This window comes from Benincasa hispida, chromosome 1 (assembly GCF_009727055.1).
Source record: "Benincasa hispida cultivar B227 chromosome 1, ASM972705v1, whole genome shotgun sequence".
Lineage (NCBI taxonomy): Eukaryota > Viridiplantae > Streptophyta > Magnoliopsida > Cucurbitales > Cucurbitaceae > Benincasa > Benincasa hispida.
In genome coordinates this window covers 72752005-72766848 of record NC_052349.1, presented here as the reverse complement: position 1 = coordinate 72766848, position 14844 = coordinate 72752005, and the positions used below count along the sequence as shown (strand labels likewise).

The 14844-nt window shown below is 36.7% G+C and overlaps 2 protein-coding genes across 2 annotated transcripts; both read right to left on the bottom strand.

Moving 5' to 3' along the window:
• Positions 1-507: 507 nt before the first annotated feature.
• On the bottom strand, positions 508-7029 carry LOC120082453. The gene is made up of 2 exons (XM_039037636.1): positions 4728-7029; positions 508-3962 (listed from the first exon to the last, which is right to left on the bottom strand). The coding sequence occupies exon 1, from the start codon at positions 6177-6179 to the stop codon at positions 4908-4910; it is 1272 nt and encodes a 423-aa protein (XP_038893564.1). The 5' UTR covers positions 6180-7029; the 3' UTR covers positions 508-3962; positions 4728-4907.
• Positions 7030-7207: 178 nt separating this feature from the next.
• On the bottom strand, positions 7208-12782 carry LOC120082445 (endoglucanase 6). The gene is made up of 9 exons (XM_039037624.1): positions 12437-12782; positions 12139-12351; positions 11203-11403; positions 10040-10129; positions 9730-9894; positions 8959-9243; positions 8485-8833; positions 8328-8390; positions 7208-7992 (listed from the first exon to the last, which is right to left on the bottom strand). The coding sequence occupies exons 1-9, from the start codon at positions 12629-12631 to the stop codon at positions 7694-7696; spliced, it is 1860 nt and encodes a 619-aa protein (XP_038893552.1). The 5' UTR covers positions 12632-12782; the 3' UTR covers positions 7208-7693.
• Positions 12783-14844: the final 2062 nt, after the last annotated feature.

The following is a 14844-nucleotide window of genomic DNA, read 5'->3' as shown; positions in this document are numbered from 1 at the left end:
GAGTTTCGTTTCCATTTAGGAAAATTGCTAAAACTAATTTAAAAATTAAAAAATATATATTTAAAAAATCACCTACCTTTTTTATGAGTGAAATTATTCTTTTATCCTTAGATTACAAAAAAAAGGTCAAATATCATCGATTTAGTCATGCATCTCTTGATACAACTTCATTTTAGTTAAATAACTACTTGTCTTCATACATTTTGTTGTGTTCTTTACAATCATGCTTATAAGTTGAACAAAAATTTAAGGAATACTTAGCTTTAATGCCCAAAAGCCAAAATGATCTAAGCTTGAACTTTGTAAGGTCATTTAAAAGCCAACATACTTTAAAATTATGTTCAGTTTATAAGCATGATTGGAAAGAGCACGAAAAAAAAAATATGAAAACGAGCAATCATTTGGATGAAACAAAGTTGTATTGAGAAAGATGTGATCAAAACAAAATCGCACAACATGATCTCAAAGCACAAGCTACATGATCATGTTGTAAGCTCATCAACCCCTGCAAGTAAAAATAAAACAGCACCACACCAGGAAAAACAAAGAGAAGAAGAAGAAGAAGAAGACAGTAGTGAATACTTCAAGACTCCTTGCTTTTATTTATCAACTATTTCTTTTAAAACCTCTCGATACAACGCTCAACCTTTCCCTGTCATTCCTTCCCCAAAATAAAGCAACCCTCTCCCCAAAATAAACCTCCCCTGTTCCTCCGAAAGAAGAAAATACAAGCAAAGACTCCTCAGCACCTTAGAGAGAACTAGGCACTTCTCTCCTCACCAAAAGCCTCCTAACTTTCAGCTAATTCTTTTCCTGCCCCTTTAGTACGATCCCTGCTCCTTTTAATAGCCTCGTGGTCCTCTTCTCATTCTCTTCCCACATTCCTTCCTTTGGCATCATTGGTTGTTATGTCATTTCCCTTTTTACCCCTCCTTTTATAAGTATATATTATTTGTGGCCTTATAATACCTCCCTTCTTGAAAAGAACCTTGTCTTGAAGGTTGAATCGTGGGAACTGATGATTCAAGGCTCAAACATCTTCTCAAGTTGCTTCATTTTCTAACATCACCTTCCATTTGACCAACCACTCGTGTGTTGCCAGATCCTCATTCCATCGTACTCCTAAAATGGTTTCAGATGTTGTCTACAACTCAAACTCCTCAGTCAATATAGGAGGATGTCGTTGGATCTGCTAGCTCTGTCCTAATTTCTTCTTGAGCTGAGAGAAATGGAATACGTTGTGTATTTCAGCTTCTGGTAGTAAGTCTAATTTGTAAGCTACTTCTCCCACTCGTTCAGTTATTCGATAAGGTCCATAGAACCTCGGTGCCAACTTCTCACTTCTTCTTCTTGCTAATGTTTTCTGTCGATAAGGCCTCAATTTCAAGTACACTTCTTCTCCAATCTCAACACTCAATTCTCTCCTATATTTGTCGGCCTGCTTCTTCATTCGATTTTGAGCTATGGCCAGATTTTCCTTCAAGGCATTGAGTGCTAAGTCTCGCTTTTGTAACTGCTGCTCCATGGCATTGTTGAATGTCTTTCTATCCCCATGAGTGATAAGAGGTGGGGGTGGTCTCCCGTATACTGCCTGATAGGGAGTGGACTTGATGGAGATATTGAAGGTTGTGTTGTACCACAATTCGGCCTATGCTATCCATTTGTTCCATTTTCTCGGCTGTTCATTACAAAAACAGCGTAAATAAATTTCTAAACAACGGTTCACCCTCTCCGTTTGTTCATCTGTTTGAGGATGGAATGATGTACTTCTTTTTAGTTTCGTCCCCATAGTTGTAAACATCTCCTTCCAAAAATTGCTCACGAAGGTTTTATCTCGATCAATCAAAATAGACAAGGGGACTCCATGGTGCCTCATTACTTCTTGAATAAAGATATCCGCTACTTGCTTTGTCGAAAAGGGGTGTTTGAGAGGGGTGAAATGTGTATACTTGCTCAAACGGTCTACAACAACCATTATGACATCATACACTTCGGCCTTTGGTAACCCTTCCACAGAGTCCATGCTTCAATCCTCCAATATCATCTATGGAATAGGAAGTGGCTGAAGTAAGCCTGCTGGTGTGAGAGTCTCGAACTTATTTCTTTGGCATATTTCACACCCTTCAACATATTTCTTCACATCAGATTTCATCCCTTGCCAATATAGTTCTCCACTCATTCTCTTGTAGGTTCTCAGGAATCCAGAGTATCCTCCTAACACCGAATCATGGAATGTATGCAATAGTGAAGGAATCAAACTAGACTTTCGGGATAGCACTAACTTGTCCTTGTAGGTCAATCTGTCGTGTTTCCATTTATACCTTGGTTTCCTCTCTGGATTTTCCTTCAAAAGGGTGATGATTTTTTGTAGCTCCTCATCTTCCTTCACTTCCTTCAAAACAACTTCAATATCTATAATAGTTGGTGTTGATAGTACACTCAATTCCCCTTGTGCCCACACTCTTGACAAGGCATCTGTGGCTTTGTTTTGTAACCCCGCCTGGTATAGGATTTCAAAGTCATATCTAAGTAGCTTAGTTAGCCATCGTTGGAACTGGGGCTGCACCTCTCGCTATTCTATCAGGAATTTCAACTCCTTCTGGTTCGAGATCACTGTGAACTTGCTTCCCAACAAGTAATGCCTCCATTTTTGTACTGCTGGGACTACTGCCATCAATTCGTTTTCATAGATAGACTTGCCTTGGTTCTTGCTGATAGTTTTTTACTGAAATACGCTATAGGCTTCAACACTTGGGACAAAACAGCCCCTAAACCCGTTCTTGATGCATCTGTTTCTATACAAACCCTTTAAAGAAGTCTATGAGGGCTAGGACCGGGGCCGTGACCATGGCTTGCTTCAGATTTATGAAGGTTTGATTGGCTTCTTCACCCCATTTGAATGAGTTTTTCTGGAGAAGCTTGGTAAGTGGGGCTACGATGTTCCCATACCCTTGCACAAAACGCCTATAGTACCCCGTGAGCCCCAAAAATCCCCTTTAATTCAAAAACATTCTGAGGTTGCGGCCACTCGCTCATGACTTTGACCTTCCCATCATCGACTTCTACTCCATTAGCTGATATCCAGTGGCCTAAGTATTGGACTCGCGCCTGACAAAAGGTACATTTCTTTTGGTTTGCAAACAGCTTAAGGTCTCGGAGAACATTGAACACCACTCCCAAGCGTGTCTCGTGTGTTGATATGTCAGGACTGTACACCAATATATCGTCAAAGAAAACAAGTACAAACTTACGAAGAAAGGGTCGAAAAACCTGGTTCATTAAGAATTAAAAGGTAGTTGGTGCATTCGTGAGTTCGAACGGCATGACAAGGAATTCATAGTGACCTTCATGAATTTTGAAGGTTGTCTTCTCGATGTCCTTCTCATTCATTTTGATTTGATGATATCCTGACCTCAAATTCAGCTTGGAATAGACCGCTGACCCATGTAATTCATCTAACAACTCCTCAATGACCGGTATAGGGAACTTGTCGGCCACCGTTGCTTGGTTTAGTTTTCTATAATCGACACAGAACCTCCATCCCCCATCTTTCTTCTTCACTAATAGAACCGGGCTGGAATATGGATTGTGGCTTGGTCGGATGATTCCTGCCTTAAGCATTTCCTCCACCGATTGAGCTGGCTGTGGCCATACTTATATGGCCTCACATTGATTGGTTTCTGATCCGCGCTCATCAAGATGCGATGGTCTACAGCTCTCTTGGGTGGTAGCGTCTTTATTTTCTCAAATATGTCCTTATTCTCTTCGAACAGGGCTCGAATCATGAGTGAAAGCTCCCCTAACTCTTCGAGCTCTTCTTTTCCTTCATTCTTTTCTTCACTATCGTACTCATAATTTTGAAATTCTATCAGAAATCCTTGGTCTTCCTCTTCCCAGGATGTTGTGAGCATCTTGAAAGAGACCTCTACCCTAGTTAGAGAAGGATCGCCCTTCAGAATGACCTGTGAGTCCCCTGACAGAAACAACATGGTTAAAGACAGCCAATGTACTCCCATAAACCCAGTCCGTCTACTAACCTTTTGTGCACAAAATTATGTGTGGCTCCGCAGTCGATCAGTCTCGCTACTTCCTTCCCCTTCATTTTCCCTCTCAGCTTCATCCCCCCGGACTGATAGGTCGTATATTGACCTCAAGGAAATTTTGGTCATTTCCTCTGTTTCCATCTCTTCTTCTTCCCACAGTTTCTCCCTTTTTTCCTATTCTATGGTTGTTTCTTCATTCTCATTGGTGACGAATAACATCAGTTCCCGGTTCTCCTTCAACTTGCATCGGTGTCCTGGGCTATATTTCTCATTACAACGAAAACTTAGTCCCTCTTCCAGCCATTCACAGAGCTCGCTATCTGAGAGACGTTTCATGGGTGGCTCCTTCTTCACAAAGTTACTTTTCACAGGTAGGGTGATCTGTTTGGTTCCCTATGTATCCAGGGTCTTCCCGCTCTTCAACATCGAGTTCTCCTTTCCTTGGGCTTCTTTTTTGCTAGGCCCAACAACCTCCAGATCCACTAAAGCTATCTTTAGGGCCACATTGCGGTCGCTCACCAGCTGGGCTTTATACATACATTTCTTCAGGGTGATCGGTTTTCTACTGATCATTTCGGCCCTCAACGTTGGTTCCAACCCATTTACGAAAGCATCTTTGAGAAATTCTTCGGCTAGGTCAGGTAGGGGTGCCGAGTAGATGACAAACTTCTTCANCAGAATGACCTGTGAGTCCCCTGACAGAAACAACATGGTTAAAGACAGCCAATGTACTCCCATAAACCCAGTCGTGCATAACCAAGCCATCCCTAGCACCACGTACATTTGTCCTAAATCAATCGCTAGGAAATCGGCCTTAACACTGAGGTTAGGTAACTTTAGTTCAATCGCCTTGCAAACCCCTCCCTATCTTATAGCCTCTCCATTCCCCATTACTACAGAGAAACTCTTCCTATTCATTGGTAATTCCAGCTCGTCTACTAACCTTTTGTGCACAAAATTATGTGTGGCTCCACAGTCGATCAGCACCACTACTTCCTTCCCCTTCATTTTCCCTCTCAGCTTCATCGTGCCCCGGGCTGATAGGCCGTATATTGACCTCAAGGCAATTTCGGTAGTTTTCTTTGTTTCAAGCTCTTCTTCTTCCCGTAGCTCCTCCCTTTCTTCCTTTTCTATGGTTGTTTCTTCATTCTCATTGGTGATTAATAACATCAGTTCCCGGTTCTCATTCGACTTGCATCGGTGTTCTGGGCTATATTTCTCATTACAACGAAAGCATAGTCCCTTGTCTAGCCGTTCACGGAACTCACTATCTGAGAGACGTTTCATGGGTGGCTCCTTCTTCACGAAGTTACTTTTCACAAGTAAGGTGATCCGTTTGGTCCCCTGTGTATCCAAGGTTTTCTCGCTCTTCAACATCAAGTTCTTCTTTCCCTGGGCTTCCTTTTTGCTAGGCCCAACAACCCCCAGATCCGCTAAAGCTAGCTGGGCTTCATATATACATTCCTCCAGGGTGATCATTTTTCTACTGATCACTTCGACCCTCAATGTTGGTTCCAGCCCATTTACGAAAGCATCTTTGAGAACTTCTTCGGCCAGGTCGGGTAGGGGTGCCGAGTAGGTGACAAACTTCTTCACGTAGTCCGCATAGGATCCTTCTTGCTTTATCCTCAGCAACCTCGCGCTCAAGCTCCCTTCTCCGGTAGGTCTATAGTATTCGAACATCCTTATTTTCAACTCCTCCCACATATTGATAGGTCTCCGGTTGTGGCTCCATCGAAACCAGTCTACTTCCTCCGGCCCAAAATTGATAACCACGACCTTAACCTTCTCCTGATCAGATAGCTCGTAGATTTCGAAATAGTGCTCTGCCCTGTACACCCAAGACTCCGGGTTCTCTCCAGCGAAAATGGGTATTTCTAACCTTTTGTACTTGCTTTTATCGGATCCCCCTCCTCCATTGCTGGGGGTCGACTCGGTTTCATCAGCTGTTCTTTTCATTTTCATCCTCCTCCCATCAGAAGCGCCCGACTCCTCTACTTTCTGAGCCGTATTACTTTCCCTCATCTCCTCTGTCAGCTTCTCGATATTCTTACACAGTCCCAGCATCATTTCTTTCATTTCAGAGACCTCCCTCTCATTCTTTTCCAGCCTATTCTCTATTTGTTTCTGAGCCATCACATGCGTACGCCCCAGGATGAAGCGGCTCTGATACCACTTGTAAGCCTTTCAACCCCTGCAAGTAAAAGTAAAACAGCATCACACCAGGAAAAACAGAGAGAGAGAAGAAGAAGAAGAAGAAGACAGTAATGAATACTTCAAGACTCCTTACTTTTATTTATCAACTATTACTTCTAAAACCTCTCGATACAACACTCAACTTTTCCCTGTCGTTCCTTCCCCAAAATAGAGCAACCCTCTCCCCAAAATAAACCTCTTTTATCCCTCCGAAAGAAGAAAATACAAGCAAAGACTCCCCAGCACCTTAGAGAGAGTTGGGCACTTCTCTCCTCACTAAAAACCTCCTAACTTTTAGCTAATTCTTTTCCTACCCCTTCAATACGATCCCTGCTCCTTTTAACAGCCTCGTGGTCCCCTCCTCTTTCTCTTCCCACATTCCTTCCTTTGTCATCATTGGTTGTTATGTCATTTCCCTTTTTACCCCTCCTTTTATAAGTATATATTATTTGTGGCCTTACACATGCATCGAGAGGTATATCATCACAAAGTGCGAGACAACAATGCTTGTGTATAATCTTATTTTGATCATCTCTCAATATAATTTCGATTTAACTAAATGACTACTCATTTCCATACTTTTTTTTTTTTTTTTTTTGCATTCTTTCCAACTATACATATATACCAAACAAAAATTAATGGATCTTGAATGTCCCTTGTTTTATCATAGTCTTTCCCCATATCATCAATTCATCCTTTGTATTTGCCATTCGTTTCTTTAGAAGTAAAATTGTGACATCGGAGATTCAATCTTCCCAAATTGATGCAATCTTCTTTGAAAGTTTAACCTATTAACTTTGAATGAAAAAACCTTCAAAAGTAGTTGTCTTGACATCCATTGTCTTCAAGGTACAAATGCCAAGTCCCAACGGTTTAATAATATATCAAACTATTAAACTCACTTTAGCATAAAAGTAACACAAAAGTTTTGAGTATAGTGATGGATTTACAATATCTTGAAAACAAGATAAGCAAAAGCACACCATGTTTCATAAACTATATTTGAGTGTGAATCAAGAAAATGTTGCAAAACACACATCTAAAAAGATACACAAAGCTACTTCAAAATACAAGAAAAGAAATGATAACTCTCTTGCAAATCCTTTGAGAAGCCATCTTTGTTTGCTTCTCTGACACTCTCAGCTGTTCATTCTGTCTATAAAGTGTTGAAGAGGGTGGAGAAAGAGGATGAGCACCATTTCAAACTCTCTTCTCTCCTTTCTTCCCCCAACTTCAGCACCATTATTTGGTCTAATTGCATCTGAAAAAAACCTAAGCAAAGCCATATCACGCGTAAATATTGACTTTCTTTTTAAAAAAAAAAAAAAAAAGTGAGAAAGAGACCGTTCAGGACTTCGCTATCTATAACTGCACAATTCTTACACCACTCCATGAACTGCAAAAGCTTGTATGCTGTATCACCTTGGTTTGGCTTACAAGATTCTTCCTCCTATTTAGGAGAGGGTGTAGCTGGAAACCGAGATGTTGGCTGGAGAAGCCGTGTGAATGTAGACAAATTCAAGGCTTTCTCCTGCAGCTAATGAGCTAAGCCAAGATGGGAAGACATACGATTCACCAGATTTCTCCATCCCCCAGAGAGGGCCATAAAGTTGGGATATCGAAAGTTTCAGGTCTTTGAGAGTTTTTGGTGACTTGTTGGTCACTTTTGTAGAGTATCTATAGTAAGTATTTCCTTTAGCAGTCCAGGAAGTCGTCATCTTTTGCTCAATGGTAATCGGGGTGGAAGACGACACTGCAAAAACAAGTTCTTCAGTCAAATTTTTGCCTTCTATGACCAATAAAAAATTGGCTGATCTTACTATTCCCATCCTGATCAGTTTCTATTTCTACATCAAATTAGCTTTGTGCGAAAATTTAGTCATTCATCAACTATTTCTTAAATCCAATTCTGTTGGTTGGCAAGGAGAATTTTTTGTTATGGACATCCTAATTATCACACAGTTCGTACGATATACACCAAGACTTGCTGATAGAAGCCAACTTAAAATATACAAATATTATCTTTTATCTTGAGAAAAAATCTGCAAAGTTTTCTAAGCTGACCAAATAATTGCAAAGCCATAATACCTGGAGATGGAAGTGTCTTGGGTTGTGCCGATGGGACTGGATGATTAACTGGAGGAAGAAGCACTGAAGAAAAAAAAAAAACAAAATGATGATCGGTGCCATGATAATACATGAAAATGCTTTAAGAGAAAAGTGTTGATGAAAATAAGGTAAGTACCTGGAAGGAGCTGATTGTAGCCACTATGTCCGCCACTGAGCCTGGCTAAAATGCCAAGAATTGGAGCATTGTTATAGGTAGCAGGCTCAGTCTGTTCATAATTGTCCCTTTCATCAGCAAAGTTGTCATAGGCATCAGGTCCACCCACAAGAGCACCGGTGAGAAGATTCGGATCACTTTCCTTTCTTGTGTACCACGTCGCATAGCCACCCCTGCAGCTGACAAAGGCAGAATTAACCTTGATCGAAACAATGGAAGATCCCCTGTGGTGGACTTGTCGTGGGTAATTGTTTCCATATCCCACCATGTAACTCGTAGCTCTTGGATTATCCCCAAGAATGTAATCCACCTGGTTGAAATTGAATTTGAATTGAAATCAAAACCCCATTTAGGCAATTCGTCGAAAACTTAACAGATCTTGAACTTCAGAATCAAAAACTAGATATTCCCATTTGAAGAGAAAAATGTAGGAACCTGAGATTTTGCGAAGCGAAGAAGCTCCGAAGGTTGGACATAGCCGGCAGCGCATCTCAAGTTACCGCCGGAGGAAGAAAGGTAGTCGGAGTAGACGGTGGCGAGGAAGGAAGCGCTGGTAACAAACTGCATATTGTTCCATCTCTGACGGAAGATGAGACCGGCCGGCGTGGTCTGGACATTGCGAGTGCCTTTCTTCATGCAAGAGCACAAGAAATTTTCAGCCTTTTCCTTGTACCTCTCGAACACCGGCGCATGGTGAGCCGCTCTTCCTTGCAATAAGAACTGTAATCACAAACATCAAAAATGCTCCTGCATAACTCTTAATTCAACTTTAAAATTTGTAGGCTCTCTATAATTTTTTATTTCCAATATATTGGAGTCTAACAGTTATTAAAGCTATAAGCTTCGATTTTGCATCCAAAAATTTATGGGCCAACTGTGAATTAAACACAATCGAAAATTTATGAATTTATATGGTACTCTTTACATACTATTTTATTGTAATCTAAATAGAAAATAACAGTAAATCGTGTAATAAAGAGAGAAAGATAATGAATAGAAAATAGTAAACCTAATAACAAATAAAGATTTGAAATAGTAATAATTAACTGTACTTTATAACAGTTGAAAATACTAATTATTATAATTAGGTGGACTATAATAACCCATTAGCCCACCTCAACTACTAGAAGTTGGCCCAAACAACTCCTAACGGTTTAAATAATTTTATATTTGTGAGTAAAAATTTTGTAAAAGAAGGAAACAAACCTTGGCAACAAGGGTTTGGACACCAGCATACTTGACATCCCAACCAAATTCAGTCATGCTCCAACCAGTTCCTCCCATGGAGTCACCATTTTCTCCAAGGTAATTCAAGTAATATTGGTTGTTTGTTGCCTCATATAACCATGCAGCTGCCCACAGTAACTCATCCTGCACATAATAGCAATTCTCATAATTACAATTTACAGTTGTAATTTTGCAATTAACCCATAAGTAAGCAATGGGCTCTGGAAGCCCATTAGTAATGGGCCGGTATAATTAGGCCCAAAAAAAGGGAAATGATACGCATACGCACATTGTAGCCACTAACAGATCGATAATACTTCTGAGCCACAGTAATGCTGCTGTCGTACTTTCCTCTGTATTTATCTGCAAACTCAAACAGCTGCAAAACAAAATAAAAATATTTTTAATATAAATTCAAAATTAGTAAATCTCTCCAATGGCATTCGCGTAATTTCACATCTACATGCACATGCCCAAACAGTTCCCACCGACAGTTTTATCACATGCCTATTTTTATCGTATTTTTCTTCTATTATACAATCATTTTCGTCCTCAAAATTTTCCTGAGGAAAACAATAATCATAAAGGCAATTTAGCCGAACCATTAAAAATATATATTTTTTAAATAATAAAACAGTTAGAAATATTTACGAATAATAGTAAAATATCACTATCTGTAATAGACCATGATAGACATAGACTATTATTTGTATCTACCATAATAGAGACAAACATAGATAATAGTTTATCATCATGTATTGTAAAGAGACGTTAAAGCTTTCCTATATTTATAAATATTTTTATTTATTTTATTATATTTGAAAATAGCCTTTAGAAAAATCATAGATTTTGAAATAGTAATTTTATTAATTTTTTTATTGGTTATAGACTAATTAGTTAAATTACAAATTTTGTTCAAAAAAAAAAAGCAAACTCTTTAGAAAAATTTTATCAACCCATAAAAGCTAAATTCTAATTATAATTTATAATGACTAAATTTTAGCTTTCTTCAATTCATAAGCACCAAACATTTTTCAAAAAAAAAAAAAAAAAAGATTGACCAAATTTATAATTTGATTAAATAAATTTAAAGTTTATCATATTTATGAGTTAACAAAAATCATTTCTTGAACATTCTTTTTAAAATAAATGTTTTTTCTTTCTCAAAAGAAGATATATATTTATGAAACACAATAGTTTGTATGCAATATTAAAAAAAAAATCAAAAGAAAAACAGCATTTAGTATCGCAATAAATTTTTTTCCAAAAAAAAAGTATCGCAATAAATAAACCTATTAACTGCAGTAGTTATAGTATCATGTGGCTGTGGGGTATCGCTAGCTTACGCTTTAAATTGTAAAATCTTCATTTTCTTTTATTGTCGATAATTAAACCTGTTATTCAGAAAAATAAAAAAGAATATAAAGGAAAAAGATTATTAAATTGGCTCACCTGGCGGGCATGGGAGAGAAGCTCATTGGCATAGGCAGGGTTGTAGTGGCGGAAAACTACGGAGGCGGCGGCCATGGCGGCGGCGGTTTCTCCGGCGAGATCCGACCCGGGATTGCTCGGGTCGATCTTGTAAGCCCGCCGGTCCGTCGTCATGTCCTCCGGCCGCTGCCAGCAGTAGTGGTCTGTGTTCCCATCTCCCACCTAACAATTTAGTACATTAATTTGCTTTTAATTTTCCCATTCAAAATAATTTTTCAAAACAAACTAACCAATCACAAATTTTTAGAATCTAACATGCCTTTTTCAATTCTCATATTTTATTTTAAAAGATAATGCTTGTTTAATTCCAACTATATATTTACTTTTAATAACAGAAAATTCCAAACGAAAATTTCTAAAATCCCATTTCATTAATTATTAATGTTTTTAGTCTCCTTTTCGTAATTTTAATTTTTTTTTTAAATCAATCTTATTTATCATCAAAGTTTCACAAGGAAAATTGTCTAATTGCAAATTAAGTCCCTCTAATTTTGCAATTTACAAATCTCCCCCAAAAGACATACACTTATATTTTAGTCAATTTAACAGCTAACATAAAGAAATTTGAATAACACAGTAAAATAGGGTGTAATTTACTAAAATAGTCAAATATTAGTAAAAAAAAAACATAGATATTATTTTCCCTTTCCTAATTATAATTACCAATTTTTTCTAACTAGTTAAGCCTAGTGGTCACTATGACATAAAAGTGAGTCCAAATAGTGACTAAGACATATAAATATCACCAACATTAATAGAACTATTATTTTAGATTAAAACATACCCATCTTAGTAAAATTACGTCAAAACTAAATACCATATCAAAGTTTGATGGTTGGATTAATTTGTGATTGTTGAATTAAAAAGAAGAAGATAAAAAAGAAAAAAGTAAGATACCTCTCCATAAAGAACATAGGGTTCAGGGTGGGCTTTGATGAGGTAATCGGTGCCCCATTTGACGGCATCTAGGGCATGGCCAAGTTCGCCATTGGAGGCCATTTGCTTTCCATATTCAATAATGCTCCAACTCATCATCGTCACGGTGAACGCCATTGGAAGTCCGAACTTCACATTATCGCCGGCGTCGTAGTATCCTCCCACCAGATCCACCTACAAACAGACAAAATCCCCAAATTCACTTTTCCGATCAAATTTTCTGAGTAACCACACAGAGATTGAACTTTAAAGGCGTTACCCCGCTGGCCTTGCCGTCTTGGAGGCCGGAATTGGCGCGCCAATTGACGCGCTGGTTGTGGGGGAGGTAGCCGGATCTCTGAGCTTCGAAGAAGAGAATGCTCTTGGTGAGAGCTTGGCCGTAATCATGGCCGGCTAGGACAGAGGGAGCCAAGAGTAGGAGAAACAGAGCAATAGCGGAGATGGGATTTTCCATTTGAAGGAATGGGAGAGGGAAATGGCAATGTGGGTGGGATTTATCAGCCTAAAATGTCTGATAAATCGACCTGAAAATAGGACCCCTAACAGGGGAAGAAACAGAGAGAGATGAAGAGAAGGGGAGTGTGGGGTGGGGAGTGGAAGAGAAGATGGGGGCACTATATAAGCTCGGAGGGAACTGGGAAGGACCCCCTAGGTTAAAAAAAAAAGGCAAATAATTTTATAATATATATATTATATATAAGTTGTCCATTGTTAAAATCTTGAGGTTTAAATTTTATGGAAATGTTGGCGTCTCAATTGTAAAAATAAAAAGATTTAAAAATTTTATTTAAATAATAAATAATCAATTTATGTTTCTTACACAAGTTTTAACGTTTCTTTATTTATATTATATTCATATTAGTAACATCTTATTACTCATTTTTTATTTTTCATGAATTTTTATAATATAATAAAAATATTGATTTATCCTTCATATCAATATCGAATCCAAGAATAATATCTAGATGTTGATGAAATTTTAATATCATAATTGATAGTATAGCTAAATAAATATAGGTATGAGGATTTAGAACGTGTTTGGATGACTTTTTCTTACGTGATTTATAACATATTTTAAATAATTAGAAAGTCATTTCAAACGTGTCTTTAAACTTTTAGTTTCAAAAGGATCATAAATATGTTAGTTTAAGTTCATTTATTTTTTTAAATATTTGTACTTCGAAATACTTTTGATATATTATGGATGAATTAGTTTGATCCTTTTAATTTTTTTGTTTGTCACGTATTTTCAAAAAATAATATCATGTACAGATTTTGTTTGAAGATTTTGTCGATAGGGGCTTAGAAGATTAGTCTTTAAAATATAAAAAAACTAAAATAGACATTTTAAAAGTTGGAATAAAATGCAACTTGTAAGGATTTTTATTTTTCCTTTTATCCTGAAAAAAGAAAATATTTTTTTCTTTTTTTGTTTTTCTTATTTTTTTTAGAGGTTGGAAACAGTTGAAAGAAAAAGAAAGGCGCATGTGAGCGTTCTTAGTTCTTACTGGGTAGGTCGGTGTGGAATTAATGTCTAATTTAATTGTTTGGGAAAAATAAAAATATAATAAAATTCCTGATTTTTTTTTTTTTTTTTTTTTTTTTACAACTTATAACTACACAGAAGAGATAAAGTTTATATGGCAGTTGTTTTCAGGTTTGCAACAATTATAGATGCTCAATTAATTAAAATTCAAAGTTAACAAAAGGTACAAGTTTCAACAAATAATAATACTCAAGTTGTAAATACATGTATGGCCATAATTCATCTGTCATAGGCTATGTACATTTGATCAAAAAATTCATCATTTGTTGAGAATTTCACATTGAAAAAACTAAGAGACGTCATTATTTTCATAAGATAGAATAACTACTTTTCCCATTATCGATTATTTTTTAAATGAAATCTCATACTATCAAATATTGCAATTAATCATCAAATCAAATGATCAATATCTTTTATTAGTTTCATATCTAGTTTTATACATTTAAATACTATATTTTCGTACCATCAAAATTGAAATATTCAAGATGTGTTTCTAAATAATTTTAAATATGATAAGATTAATTTTAATCATGTAAAAATTACCTTCTAAAACGTATATTACCTCGAACACTTGCCCTAAATTGAACCAAAACATGCCGGTTGTTTTTGCAGTTCAATTAATTTTTACCAAGTCAAATTGATTTTTATATAAAGTTCATATTTTAAACATTTTTTTAGTAGTTGATTTCTAGATTTTTAATTTGTATCTAATAGTTATCCACTTCATCAATTTACTTTATCTCCCACTTGGGATTTTATCCTATTACCAATTATAACATTGTTTTGAAAATATTTTTAAATTTTAAAATTCAGAATTAAAATGAAAAACTTTTTTGTTTTCTCTTTAAAATCCAGTTTTTATGGAAAAATAATTTTACAAAAATTTAAAGTAAACCCAAAAAAACAAAACAACTTTTTTTATTTTAAATGGTCATATAACATATTTATGTGGTTAGAGTGATTAGAACTTAACTGACGTATAATTTATTAGTAGCCAATAAATTCATAGTCTGAATTTTCCACTCTTAAAATAGTAATAAAAAAATCTCTAATGTACACGAACAAAAATAAAATTACAATTACTAAAATTGGATATTTGAAAGTCTATGAAATAAAATTGA